The 15,293-nt window shown below is 41.5% G+C and overlaps 1 protein-coding gene across 2 annotated transcripts in view; it reads left to right on the top strand.

The window, feature by feature from the left end:
• Positions 1-15,293, top strand: part of atrnl1a (attractin-like 1a) — a 425,977-nt gene that overhangs the window by 189,461 nt on the left and 221,223 nt on the right. For both annotated transcript variants that reach the window (XM_075481032.1, XM_075481024.1), the window contains one exon: positions 1,927-1,979. In XM_075481032.1, coding sequence (XP_075337147.1) covers positions 1,927-1,979 — 53 coding nt within the window. The remainder of the gene's footprint in view (positions 1-1,926; positions 1,980-15,293) is intronic.

The raw sequence follows: 15,293 nt of genomic DNA, 5'->3' as shown, positions 1-15,293 counted from the left end.
TTTCTTCATCCTGTTCCCTCTGTTATTCTTTCCTGAACGTGATTTCTTCTTCTTCTTCTACCCGTTACAGTTCACTCTTTTATTTTCACAAAATAAAATACCCGTTGCCTTTTATCAGCAGGAAAGCCATTACGATACAATTGGTGCTTTTGTTTTGAAAACAGGAAGTGAACCTACCCTCGTTGTAGCTAGCTTGAAACTGCCGTTTTGACAGGACATGACGATCAGCGACGTCAAGTTATGTTGCATCTTGGGTAGTTTGAGTATGAGTAGTAACCTCATGATGCATACCCAACATTTCGAAGAATCTAGTATGCATCTGGGAACTTCTCACTTACTCAAACTCGCATACTAACTCAAAAAGTTAGTATGAGTAGTTGGAGAAGTAGAAGTAGTATGCGGTTTCGAACACAGCCTCTGTGTTTCATTATCTTTATTTTAAAGGTTGATGATAACTGACTTTTTTTTTCTGGACGTCCAGAAAACAGAATTTCATGAAGCTTTTGAAATGTAGTTAAAACTTCCTACAGAATGTCCTACAGAGCTCCACATGATGCTGTTATTGTTCCACTTTCTGTCACTCGCAGACGGAGGTCAATAACTCTCGATTTTCTCCACAGACGGGAACTAATTTCCTTTTTGTGACCAAATCCGCTTCAGGTTCACATTATCCATCTTTCCACTTTAATGACCTCTACAGTGTGAACAGAAATTATTTTATGATTTAGAAAAAAACATCCAAAAAAGAGAGTTCTGGAAGGTGAATGAACCAAAAGGCCTTTTTGAAACGCATGTGAAACCAATTATCTACATTAAAAAAAAAATCTATTGTTTGTTTGTTTATTACTTAACTGTGTTGCAGTGAAGGTTGCTGCTCATTAGAGATTCATGTCTGAAAACAAAAGTTTGCCCACCAACGATGCAGTAAATATCTGTGGTCACAGGTGGTGACACAGAAAGTCGCCATCAGGGCTGTTTTCAGAAGAGCTGAACTGCTCTGTCCGAATGCGGCTAATGTCAGACATGTTTTTACCGTTTTTACCGGTTAAAGAACAGGAGACTGAGCAGAGCAGGAGTAGTTTAGTGTTGTTACGGTTTAGTCGTTTTTATTACGAGGGAAGATGGAGAGAAAAAACTTTTTAAGTTCGCCGTTTCTGCTTAGAACAGCCTTCTTAGAACTGCTCTGTCCGAATGCGGCTATAGTTTACATTTAAGCACGGACGCTACCGAAAGCAGACGACACTGCGACACAGGAGAGGCTTCAGAAACACTCAGGGAGGGATCCAAGTTTCCTCTTTACTTCAACCCAGCTGTTTATGGAGAAGCGGCCCAAGCTTGTTGGATCGTTCCCAGAAGAAGTTGAGGCTGAAGATCCATTAACCAGCTGCTAAATGAAGAGCCTGACTGCTTGATATTGGGAAAAGAAAAAACAACAACTTTTGCCTTAATTTTAAGAAAGATTTGAGATGAAATCAAGTGAAAAACCTACAGAAATCGGTGGGTAAGATGGTCGTGGAACTGCTATGAATCAAAGCTCAGTTCAGCTGCTGTTCTCTCTCTGAGGGAGCCGGTTTAAACCTTCACTTCCATCATTTAAGCCCACAGGCGTTCAGTGTGCATGCAATTCCTCGGCGTCTGTGAGCCGTTCGGTTCCCTCATTAATACTGTAGCTGTGTATGTTTGAGCGTGTGGTCCTGTGGGAAATACACAGCAGCTTTGGCTAAACGGGTCTGTCGAAGGAAATCGCCTCCCAAGCAGCTACCTGCAGCAGGGCCCCACCTGACACGTGTGCACACACACTCCTTAATAATAAGAAAAGGTCTCTGTTAGTCCATCACCACTTCTGCATGCTAATATTATTGCTCTTTGTTTCTCTTCTTCTCTCTCTCTCTCCCACCCCGGCTCCCTTTTCCTCCGTCGCTGCAGATGTGACTCGGAAAACCGATATCTGGGCAACCCTCTCAGAGGAACCTGCTATTGTAAGTATGCTTTGTGTCCCCAGAAAAGCATTTCATTAGATACACAACTCAGAAGCTGAAGGCATCCTTTGAATTTTAACCAATCGTGTCTTGACGGTGTAAACCATCACCTGTTAAACTCTGTTCTATCTTCGTTACGACTCGAGTAGCTGCAGCTACCTCAGATTATAGCGCTTCCCCCTCAGCTTGTGCAGCAGGCACCAGGAAAGATGGGTTATTCTGCTTGTTCTGGCACCATTAAGCCTTTTGTTTCGGATTCTCCTCCCTCATAAGTGGTTTTCTTCAGGCTTCACCACTGATCAGGCCCATTACCTGAAGTTCTCTTCATATTTTGTGTGTGCAAACTCTTCAGTAAAACTTTTCCCTGATGCAGATCACGATCGTTTTCTTCCTGAAAGCTGATGGTTCAGCACTAGTTTTGATGCCGTGTTGGACAGTTCTTAAGTCATTTTCTCAGTTGTTTTGTTTGCTTGATGCAGACCAATAGTTTGACCCTTTTAAAAGAGATTTTTCTTTAACAACCACGACACATCCTGTGGTCGTGGAAAAATCTCTAAGTTAAAGGGGAAGTTCAGTTTTTTTTAAACCTGGACCTTATTTCTGGCATAAAATACTTTCATCTACTCACCGATAACAGTTTGGTGAAAGTCAGCGTCCTTCGGAAGATATTTAGATCACTGGAGATCGGCGTATATACATATAACAGGAGAGAACAGGCAGCTCTGAGCTAACAGTGCAATAGTACGCGTTCATTCATTCATTGGTCTTAAAGTATTGGTGAAATAAAGACAGAAAATGCCTTATTTAGAGGCTGTATTGTCTCTGCCCTGTTCTCTCCCGTTATATGGATATACGCCGATCTCCAGTGATCTAAATATCTTCCGAAGGACGCCGACTTTCACCAAACTGTTATCGGTGAGTAGATGAACGTATTTTATGCCAGAAATAAGGTCCAGGTTAAAAAAAACAGAACAAACGAACTTCCCCTTTAAATAAGTTGTTGCCAGCTGAAACATTTGAATCCCTGCGGCACTTTTACTCTATCTGCTTTGTAGGTATTTGTTTTTAGATTGTAGGAAACAGATTTAGGAATGAAGCCAAAGATGGAGACCCATCATCAGCTGTGATGAGAGCTTCTTCTGCTTCCCCAACTGAGTGCCACAGGCCAACCGATAATGGCAGCAGAGGGTTTTGTTTCACGCGGTCGTGACCTTGGCTTGCAGTGAAGAATGTCGAGTAATTTAGCAGCACATTCAGAAACATGAGGGGATTATCCAGCCTAACAGCTGAATAAGTCCTCTGTGTGTATTCCACAGCGAGCTATATGATCATGTTGGGAAATGAATGTGAACATTTACGATCATCTGAAGCCTCTCTTTCCAGTTTGTTGTTCATTTTTCTGCTCAGGTCAGAAAAAAGATTAAAGAGGGGAACATGATTCAATCTGCATCTCCATCGTTCTCCTGGAGCTCGGTGATATAAAACCAATATTTTCCTGCTTGCTGGAGGTGCAGAGAGAGAAAGATTCGTTCCCCTTCCCGGACTTTGTTTTCCTGTTTCCAGATGCAAGCAGGGATCGCATCGACTCAGCTCATTTGCAACAAATTGCCTGTTTTTGCTTTTGGAGGGCAGACAAAAGGTGGAACTCTGAAGACAAAACAGATGTTTTGTGGCACGCAAAGCGTGCTCACTCACTGTTTATATCTGTCTCACCCACACACACAGAAATGAACATATTCAGTCTGTCAACTGCCGGCATTATTAATGATGTTACAAGACACTCCGAATGTCGGTAACTGGAACCTGTCATGTCAGAGAGGACTGTGACCACAGAATAACTTCAGTGTAACATAACTCATTCACTTAGAAATGTTGTTAAAGTTCAGAACAGTCCAGTTAATTCAATTCAATTCAGTTTTATTTATATAGCGCCAAATACAACAAATGTCATCTCAAGGCACTTAAATAATAAAGTCCAATTCAAGCTAATTGGAATTCAATTCATTGTAATCATAATTATTTACAAAATAATCCAATTCATTCATATACAGCCAATTCAAAAACAATTTCAGAAGACGGAAAAGAGGGGAAAAACCCACTGTAACACCATTCAAAGGATACCTGTTGGAATAGGGAAACACGAGTTAATGACCACAATAATGTCACATGTACATAATATCATTTGAGAAATTAAACGGGGAAAAAGAGAGTAAAGATTCCACACATCAGAGGCGCTGATTTAACATATCCAACAATGTATGATTAATAACCAACTTGCTAACAAACATTAGCAACAATACAAACGATAAAATGACCAGCTCTTACCTTCAGTAGAGCAGCAGCCTCCTCTTTAACAGCATCTCCTTCCATAATTAAAATATAGCTGCTATCTTGTGCTTCATTCGTTGTTGTTTGTGGCGGGATGATGCGCTATTTTTCGATGAACGCTTGAAGTTCAAGGACAACTGGAAACTCGGAATTTGGAATTGCACAACAATTTTTTTTTTATTATTATTATTTACCCAGGCTGTTCATTTTGGTTTGAACAAGTCAGTGGAGTTTTCTGTTGTTTTTAACACATCATAGACTAAAAACAAAAAAAACAAAAAAAAAATACTACATTTTGATTGCCCCCTCTTGACGCCGGGACTGCCCAGCAGTCTAAGCCTATAGCAGCTTAACTATGGGATGTTTCAGGTTTGGGTTTGAGAACACACAGATGTTCCTGTAACATTCCAGTAATGATCAACAGTGAAACGTGATAATGAAGTCCCTGTGTTAAAGGGATAGTTCGCCTCTTTTGACATGAAGCTGTATGACATCCCATATTAGAAATATAATTTCTGAACATTTTCTTACCCCCTGCTGCGTCCTGTGAGCCGAGTTCCAGCCTCGTTTTGACGTTGATTAAAGTAGTCCAGCTAGTTGGCTGGGGTTTAAAAAATAAAGCGTTTTGCTTCTCAAAACAATATGCGTTCAACAGAATAATACATTTGCATCACAAAATCGTTCTTCAGGAAAAAGTCAGACCTCACAATCGCTTGGCCCTATTTTCTCTCCCTTCGTATCACTGCCTGCTGTGCAGACCGAGCTTCCAAGCAGCAAACACCGTAACAGGCGTGGCTGTCGGCAGGCGGCAGCACGCAGTGATACGAAGGGAGAGAAAATAAATCAAATCAAATCAAATCAAATTTATTTATATAGCACATTTCATGTACAGAACAATTCAAAGTGCTTTACATAAAATAAAAGCATTTTAGCAGGGAGTGGAAGAAGCATTAAAAATACATAAAATAATATAAAGAGAAACAAATAAAATCATTTAAATTAATTTAAAAACAAGCAACAGTCCAGATAAGTTCAAAGATATCGTGCAGATTTCATGCATAGACACATGAGAACAGAAATGTCTTTAACCTGGATTTAAAAATGTCTACATTTGGTGAAAGTTTAATCTCCACTGGCAGTTTGTTCCACTTGTTAGCAGCATAACAGCTAAATGCTGCTTCTCCATGTTTAGTCTGGACTCTGGACTGGACCAGCTGACCTGAGTCCTTGGATCTAAGAGCTCTGCTGGGTTTATATTCTCTGAACATATCACAGATGTATTTTGGGCCTAAACCATTCTGGGATTTGTAAACCATCAGCAGGCTTTTAAAATCTATTCTGTGACTGACTGGAAGCCAGAGTAAACATTTTAAAACTGCTGTGATGTGTTCAGATCTCTTAGTCCGGGTTAAAACTCCAGCAGCAGCGTTCTGGATGAGCTGCAGATGTTTAATGCTCTTTTTGGGAAGTCCAGTTAAAAGAGCGTTACAGGAATCGAGTCTACTGGAGATGAATGCATGGATGAGTTTCTCCTGGTCTTTTTGGGAGAGGAAACCTTTAATTCTGTTGATGTTTCTGAGATGGTAAAAAGCTGCCTTGGTGACAGCTTTGATGTGGCTGCTGAAAGTCAGATCTGAGTCTATCAACACTCCGAGGTTACGAACTTGGTCAGTGATTGTAAGGTCCCGAGTCTCAAGATATTTACCAACGCTGACCCTCTTCTCTTTGCTACCAAACAGAATGATCTCAGTTTTGTCTTCATTTAATTGTAGAAAATTCTCTCTCATCCAGGTGTTCACTTCCTCCAGACACTGACACAGTACGTCTGCTGGGCTGCAGTCGTCCGGTGACAGACACATAAAGTTGTGTATCGTCTGCATAACTGTGATAATTGATGTTAAAATTCTGCAATATCTGACCCAAAGGGAGCATATACAAGTTAAACAGAAGAGGTCCAAGAATTGACCCCTGGGGGACTCCACAAGTCATGGCCACTCGCTCAGATTCATAGCTGACAATTGTAACAAAATAACTCCGGCCTTCTAAGTAGGACCTGAACCAGTTAAGGACCGCTCCAGAAAGTCCAACCCAGTTTTCCAGCCTGTGCAACAGGATTCTGTGATCTACAGTATCAAACGCAGCGCTGAGGTCCAACAGAACCAGGACTGAAACATTACCAGAATCAGTATTCAACCTAATGTCGTTTAACACTTTGACCAGAGCTGTTTCAGTGATGTGATGACGTCTGAAGCCTGATTGAAACTTATCAAGACTTCCACTTTCATTCAGAAAGTCGTTGAGCTGGTTAAATACAACTTTCTCAATAATCTTGGATATAGAAGAGAGATTAGAGACAGGTCTGTAGTTGTTCATCATAGAGGCGTCTAGAGTTCTCTTCTTTAGGAGTGGCTTAATGGCAGCTGTCTTTAGTGACTTGGGAAAAATGCCTGATGCCAGTGAGCTGTTAACTATTCGTAGGAGATCACTTTCTACTGAGGTAAAAACAGTTTTTAAAAAGTCGGATGGTATTATGTCCAGAGAACAAGTTGTTGATTTCAGATGCCGAACTGTTTCCTCTAGGATTTTTAAATTAACAATATTAAATTGTGACATAACGTCAGAGTTATTTCTAGGTTTTAGACACAGATTAGTTTTCTTGTTTGTCTGTGTTGCGTGAATGTTTTGTCTAATCGTTTTGATTTTTTGGCTAAAAAAGTGGGCAAATTCGTTGCATTTCTCAGTGGAAAGGAGGTCTGGGTTTGACTGTTTAGGAGGATTTGTGAGTTTTTCAACCATAGCAAACAGAGTTCGAGAATTGTTGACATTCTTATTAATCATTTCAGATAAATGCAGCTGTCTGGCCTTGCACAGCTCATTGTTATAACTACGCAGGCTTTGTGTGTACAGCTCATAGTGAATCTGAAGCTTTGTTTTCCTCCATTTACGTTCAGCTTTCCTGCATTCTCTTTTCAGATTTTTGACCGTATTGGTGTTTCTCCATGGGGTTTTCTGTTTGATCAAGGTGCTCTTGATTCTTATCGGTGCAACAGCTTCCATTACATTAAAAATTTTCAAGTTAAAATGATCCAGCATTCCTTCAACCGACTCTGCGCTCATTGTTGGTAACATCGCTGTGGCCTCCCTAAACTGAGCACTTGTGTTCTCATTAATGTGCCTCTTCTTAACTGAGAAGCTGGTTGTTTGAACATTCTGAGTAATATGTAAATCAAATAAAATACAAAAATGGTCAGACAAGGCCAAATCAATAACCACAACAGAAGAAATATCAACACCTTTAGAAATGACCAGGTCCAGAATGTGACCTCGAAGGTGGGTTGGTTCTGTTACATGTTGCCACAAACCAAACATGTCCAGCACAGAAGAAAATTCTTTGGCATTACCATCCGTCATATTATCTATGTGAATGTTAAAATCCCCGGTCAAGATGAAATGGTTCAAATCAGTCGAAATAACAGACAATAATTCAGAAAAATCATCAATAAAACTTGCAGAGTATCCTGGAGATCTGTAAATGATTAAGAACAGGATTTTAGGAACACCCTTTAAAATAAAACTCAGATATTCAAAAGAAGTGAATTCACCAAATGAGATCTCTTTACACTGGAATGTATCTTTAAATAAGGCCACCTCCCCCCCACCTTTCTTCCCATTTCGGCATTTATCCGTAAAACTAAAGTTTGGGGGGGGGAAATAGGGCCAAGTGATTGTGAGGTCTGACTTTTTCCTGGAGAACCATTTTGTGATGCAAATGTATTACTCTGTTGAACGCATATTGTTTTGAGAAGCAAAACGCTTTATTTTTTAAACCCCAGCCAACTAGCCGGACTACTTTCATCAACGCCAAAACAGGACGCAGCAGGGGGTAAGAAAATGTTCATAAATGATGTTGCTAGTATGGGATGTCCTACAGCTTCATGTCAAAAGAGGCGAACTATCCCTTTAAGGTTACCCGCAGGCTTGGTTTCCTGGCTTCAGGAGGATGCCGGACGGCACTAGATGGCACCAATGCAGTGCAATCAGTCAGCGTGCTTCAGATAATACATAATGTATACAGACACACGAGCACGGGCTTTAAGGGCTCTTAGTGCGTCCGCACGGGGCTTCTTCACATCACTATGGCTGCAGCTGGAGTGCTGGGTGTTTTTTTCACGTGTGGTTGACTCCATTACACTCCGTCATTAATGTGACATTATGGGTTAGGTCTGTTTGAACAGGAGCGTCACACTCCGATGTACGTATGCAAAAAGCACATGTACTGTGTGTGTGTGTGTGTGTGTGTGTGTGTGTGTGTGTGTGTGTGTGTGTGTGTGTGTGTGTGTGTGTGTGTGTGTGTGTGTGAAGCCCAGATTTAAAAGCCAGCCATTTCCTTGTACTTTAAGCAGAGGAGCTGCAATCGTGGGTAAAGTCAATATTAGCTTCAAATGTCACCAGATGTGAGGGGCTGATAAGAAGAGCTTCATCTCTGTTACCTGCTGAGGGCATGAGAGAAGCGCTGTCCAGCTTTAGAAAATGTTTGTAGAAGTCTTCGTCACCTGTGGATTTCTGTCGAAGTGAAGAAGGGACTCGTGAGTCATGGGAACACGTTAAAAAAGAAAGGATAGATTTATGTTTTAGCCTCAACATTCAGGAGGAATGCGTCACAATGAGTTAACGTGGAAGTCTCGCTCCCAGTCGATGTTCAGCTGATTAAACTCGTGGCCTGAGACCAGCCGAGTAAACACCCTCTCCAAAAGAAGGCCGACTGCTCGACTGAGAAACAGATTAGTGTTGAATAAAATGCACCAACTTAGTCTTTCTTCGGACATTCGTTAATCCCCAAAAACTGTCTGTTAAAATGACATATTTAGAGATTTTTCTGTTCAGCTCCTCCTCCCATAAATGACTCGTCCGCGACTCACCGACGGTTTTTCCTCACGATTTGGGATTCTTGAATCTGAATATGGAGATTCTAAATAAATAAAGAAGTAGTTGTAGTAGTAGAGTTGCTACTAGGGGTGCGCGATCTGACGATATAAAATCGTGACTGGCGAGGAAGAGTGGAGAATCGCAGGCGATCTACCAAATTAGAGAAACCGTATAGATCGCCTTTGCCAATCAGCGCAATGATTTATTATTATTTTTTTTTTAATGCTGGTGTATGGTGTGTGTCCCCGTTAAAAGACACGGATACAGATGTCCAGTTTGTGGTGGATTTATTTGGCTGTGGTTCTTCTGGCATTTACACACAATAAACCCAGGGTGTACAGGCTAATGTTAGGTGAAAACAGCAAAGGGAAAATTACAAGCTGTTCACTGCTGCATTATGACGAAACTTTACAGCGACATCGTCTCACGCACAGGTGCGGTACATTCAGGAACATCGGAACGTCTATGGTGCGTTCACGAACGTTGGACGTATGAAAACTCACCGTAAAACACAATACAGTGGAAACCGCTTATAGTGGTCACGGATATAGTAATCAACCGCTTATATAGATCAAAAGGCTTGGGACGGAATCATTTCTATACAAATGCTGTTTAAATAATTAGTTTATAGTGATCAAGAAATCCGCTTATAATGTTCATTTTTGGCCATTTTATGAAAGTAAACATGTGCAAAAATAATTTTAAAACTACGTGTAGCTATTTTATTTTTTACTCCCTTGATTCCTTTCTGGACGTCTGCTTCTGCCTCGCTAGCTAACGTAACGAGTTGACACCGGGCAGCAAGCGCGCGAATCATGGCTGGAAAAAGGAAGTCATGGAGGAGCATGTGTCCGAGGATGGGTGCTGGAGAGCGGATTGAATGCGCGTGTGACCGCTGGAAGCTCCAGGCTGGTTCTTGTAAGATGGGAGGCCGGTGTTCATTCGATTTCTCCGACTTGTCGAGAATTGCTACTTTGTGGTTTTGCGCATGCGCCGAGCCGATTTTCTAAGTTTCGTTTTCACGCCAAGTACTGTAGCACAAATCGACAGAACACCGGCACGGAGGAGCATAGATCCGAGCAGGGGTGCTGAAAGGCGGATTGAATTCAAACTTTATTTTCAGACTTGTAAGAAAAAAAATGCACCGGCGGCACAGCAGAGAATAAGTTACGTACTGTATTTGAGTTAGCCTACAGTATGTCTGCGCACTGCGCAGTACTGTAATTAAACTTGCATGATAATAAAATTCAGTAAATGCTGAAGCTATCCGTTTCATTTCATTTTTCTCATTGAAAAACGAAATAAATGGCATTTAGATGATATTCTCCATAAAAAATAAGTGAAATACCTGTACTGTAATACAACTTCGGTTTTAGTAATCAACCGCTTATAGTGTTCAAATTGGCTCTGGACCAACGTGATCACTATAAGCGGTTTCCACTGTATAAACTAGAAATGCACTCAGAGAGTGCAGACCTCCGCCAGGTCGCGCCACCTTGTGGCAGGTCGCAAGATTGCAGCACGAAGAGACGAACAACCAACAGACTCGGGCGATCACATAACCTCCTTGGCGGAGGTAATTAATGTATTTAACTGAAAATAACCAAACAACATGGGCTTTCTAACAGGTGGAGTCAAGTCGTCATCAGTGGTTCGTTTTTCTAGTTCCGGTTGCTTCACTCTCACTGTGTCAGATGTCATTAATTAAATCATTATTTTTCATCTTGAATTGGCTTACAGTTGAATTACAATGTGTTGATTGCCAAATTCTTTTTTTTACTCCTTAGCTCTTCTGTGGTTCAGCATGTCAACTTAACTCTACTGTAATTGGTCTTTCTTTTTTTTTTTTTGGATGGAAGATCGTGATAAAAAATCGAAATCGTGATTTTATGCAAAAAAATCGTGATACAACATTTTTCCATATCGCCCACCCCTAGTTGCTACATGCTGTTTAACTTGCAAAACCATTTATTTGTGATGTTTTAGTCCAGGCCCTTTAATAAGGGACCCCGTTGAGGGTCTAATCCCAAAGGGAGTTGGTTCTGCTTCATGTGAAACAGTCAGTGGGAATCTGTGATTTTGATGCAACATTAAAAGTTTAGTAAAGCATCCTTTGAACCAAAAGCTACGTATCACATGGTCCGATGTTACGACCAGAGTCTTCAGCCGGTGAAATAAAATATGACTAATAAATCCTCACGTCAATAAACAGCCTTTAGGTTCATATATGTAACAAACAAAATGTCCCCTACAGTATACAGAACAGTAGATGCACAATTGTAAACATTAATCACTCAGCCACACAAACTTCTGGAGGTCAAACCACTAAATATGTAAAAGATAGCGAAGAAAAAACGTTATCGGTAGATTTAAAGAGTTAATTTACAGTTGGGTTTTTTTTAGGTTTTACGTATGTTTTCAGATTGACAAAAGTTTAAGCATCTATCCGATGTCGACTGGTGACTTTCTGGTGTGTGGACGGTGTGTTTTCGTCCTTCGAATGAAAGCGATGTGAGGTGGTTTGTGCAGATGCCCTCTAAGAGCAGCCATAAAGCTACTTTTTTTGGATGATAGCGACAGGATCCCTTCAATGAAATATCTCCCAGCCACCCTTGGAGAATACAGCGGGAGGAATTTATTCCATCCACGTGGCCCCTTACAGAAAACACTTACAGGGTGTCAGAAGTCCAGGGAAAGAGGTTTGCCTCCAGCTCCTCAAAGGTTAGCAGGAAGCTATTACCTAAATCAAACAAATACTCAAGGTTGAGCAGCTAAATATCCGAACCGATCCCAATACATTTCACTCTGTCTGACAAACAGTCCAAGTCTGCTTTAAACGGGGTTGATGGGCGTTAATCAGTGCGGTCTCAAATGTCCCATAAAAGGCTGGTGAAGTGCTATTTGCCCCCTCATGTTCACATTCTGGCTACAACAAATGGATGTTAGTGAGGTCTAAACCGTCCTGCTCAGGTTCTGCCTGCAGCAGAAATAGAAAATGGCCTCAATCCTAAGAGCTTGAACGAGGGCAACTGGATGACTTCTTGGAATCTTGAAGATCTGGAAGACTTGAGGATCTACATCGACACATATGCTCTGAAGCGTAGGATGAGCCATCGGCATTTGTTTAAGCTCCGTTAGTTGTGCTTAAAGCAGCGGTCTCAAACTGATCCGTGAAAGGGCCCGTGTGGCTGAAACAAGTCGGCTGAGCTGCTGCAGGGTTGGAACAAAAACCTGCAGCCACACCGGCCCTTTCACGGATCAGTTTGAGACCACTGGCTTAAACAATAAGCAGTTTAATGCAGATCATAAGGTTCAGGCTTAACTTGATGATCAAATCCTCATCTTGTCAACCAGGTTGTCCGAAATAACAGAAAACGCTTGCAGTGTATCTCTAATTTAGAAGAATTTTCTATGAATACTTTTGCATTTCAATGTTTTGACGACAGGATGTTGCCTGGAATCAAAGCAGCATCGTTGGTTGTTTTAATGTGTCTGAGAGTCGGTTTTTCTGGGTCGTCATCATAAAGCAACTAATGTTCCTGGTAGAAATTTCCCCTCAGATCTGTTGATTTTTCATAAAATATGTCAACAAAGTAGAAATTAACAACATATAACCTCCTTGTTTTTGGTTATCCAAGAGTGAAAATGGAGCCTTGGAAGCATTTCTGGCCTTTTTATTTTAATTTGACATGGTTTTATTTGATGTGTTCAGAGGCAAAAAGCATCTCTTCAGTGCATCGCTGTAAAGAAATCTGAACAGTAAAGTTAAACAACATGCAGATTAATTACCGCATGTTTGCTGCTCAGTTCGGCTTCATCACAAAAGCAGAAAAACCTTCCCGTCTTATTCTTTACATTGTAAATCAACGGGCAGAAATTCTTTGACGTCTAAGCAACAAATCTGAGTCCATCCCTATAAACGGGTTCTTGGTCTCTTTGGGGAGAAACACAGATTGTTGCTTTGGTTCAGCTAACGCTGTCGTCTCGAACCACCAATCAGCCGCTGAAAAGCAACTTAATGAGTTCGCCCCCGGTCAGGCTAGCTTTCATTAGCAGGCACGATCGGGGCGAAGATTTAATGAACCACTGTCGTGCTGCATCACAGCCAGCTGCAAGGGACGTCTCATTAGGGGGGCGACTAAGTGTCCCACCACTTTCACCATTAAGACCAGCAGTCATGGGAATTACCAGCTAACACCAGTTAGTCTGCAGTCTGCTGGGAAAGCTTAGTCGAGCTTAAACAGTGGCTCCAGTGCAGAGAAACTGAATATGGATCAGTGTTTGGAGGGAATTGAAAAGGATTCGTAATCTTGTTAACTTTTGTTGTTTGAGTGGTGAAATGATATAAAAGATTTATTAGATATCCGTTTGAGAATGTTGAAGCCAAATCCGACCAAAAAACCAGCCTGAGGCCGTTCGTCAGGCTGCGAGCGTTCATCTGTTCGAGATGCCTCGATGTTCGCCGACGGGCAGTCAGCGTGTACACCAACAGTATGACAGACAATTAAATATTCTGACTGATATCGGATCGCTTTGACTTGGTTACTCATGATGCCCTGCCAGCCTAAATTCTAGGGGGGCACAATTAAAATGGAAGTCTGTCTTCAGAAGAAATTAAATGATGCAACTTTTTGGTAATTTAACAAACAGTGTGCATTCAAATGTTGTTCAAAAACCCTTTTTATTTTTGTAAATTATTTAAATTTCAAACTGGGGTAAATGCTAACATCTGCACTGTCAGAACTGCCCCGGGCAAAGAGCCACACCTTGTTAATCTGAAAGTCAGATGGTTTGCATCAGTTTTCATTTATCACGATCAAAGCACCGGGCGTAGCTCACGCCTTAAACCCCCATCATGGCTACAGGTGAAGGATGCTGATTGGACAGGTGCAGGATTCCTGTTTTAGTTACTGATGGGCATCTTGCTGTCCAACAAGACGGATTCTCCTATGATATGACAGGATAAAGTCTGGTTTGATTCACCTGAGCATTAAAAAGGGAATTAATTTACATATGGCACATTACTAGATTAACGTATGTCTGATTAAGTCTACTCTGTGACTTTCTTCATAATTTCTTACTTCTTCTTGGTGATCTGAAGTCTATTCTTGATTAAATTAAATACCTTAAGGACAGTCTATCATTTCCTTTCTTTGACATTATTATTATTATTATTATTCCTGTAGTTTTGCTGCTGTTTTGAGAATCATTCGACTTCTTTACCTGCTTCACACCCATTAACAACTATCCCCCGTCTCATCTTTATAATAATAATAATCCCTTTATTTTTACACACACATTTATCGACCCATCGCCCACTTTATTAGGAACACCTGTGCTTGTTAACACAAACAGCTAATCAGCCAATCACATGGCCACATTTAGGTGTGTAGAGGTGGTCAAGACGAGTTGCAGAAGTTAAAACCGAGCATCAGAACGGGGAAGAACGGGGATTTAAGGGACTTTAAACGTGGCGTGGTTGTTGGTGGTCTGAGTATGTCAGAAACAGCTGATCTGTTGGGATTTTCACCCACAACCATCTCTGGGGTTCACAGAGAACGGTCCGAAAAAGAGAAAATATCCAGTGAAAATGCCTTGTTGCTCTGAGAAGTCAGAGGAGAATGGGCAGACTGGTTCCAGGTGACAGGAAGGCAACAGGAACGCAAATAATACCGTCTCTGAACGCACAGCACGTGGAAGCTTGAAGAAGACAGGCTGCAGCAGCAGGAGACCACACCGGGAGTCACTCCTGTCCGCTGACAACAGGAAACTGATACAACAATTCACACAGGCTCACCAGAACTGGACAAGAGAAGACTGGAAAAACGCTGCCTGGTCTGACAACATTCAGATTGTCGAGGTCAGAATGTGGCGTAAACAACATGAAAGCATGGATCCATCCTGCCTTGTATCAACGGTTCAGGCTGGTGGTGTAATGGTGTGGGGGATATTCTCTCGGTGAACTTAAGTCTCGTTCCACTATGCAGTCTGGTACGGGTCGGTTCAGAACGGTACGGGTCGGGTCGCTTTGGGGTCAGCTTGCATTCCCACTGTAAAAAG

This window comes from Odontesthes bonariensis, chromosome 2 (assembly GCF_027942865.1).
Source record: "Odontesthes bonariensis isolate fOdoBon6 chromosome 2, fOdoBon6.hap1, whole genome shotgun sequence".
Taxonomy (NCBI): Eukaryota; Metazoa; Chordata; class Actinopteri; order Atheriniformes; family Atherinopsidae; genus Odontesthes; species Odontesthes bonariensis.
This window is presented reverse-complemented; position numbering and strand designations above follow the sequence as displayed.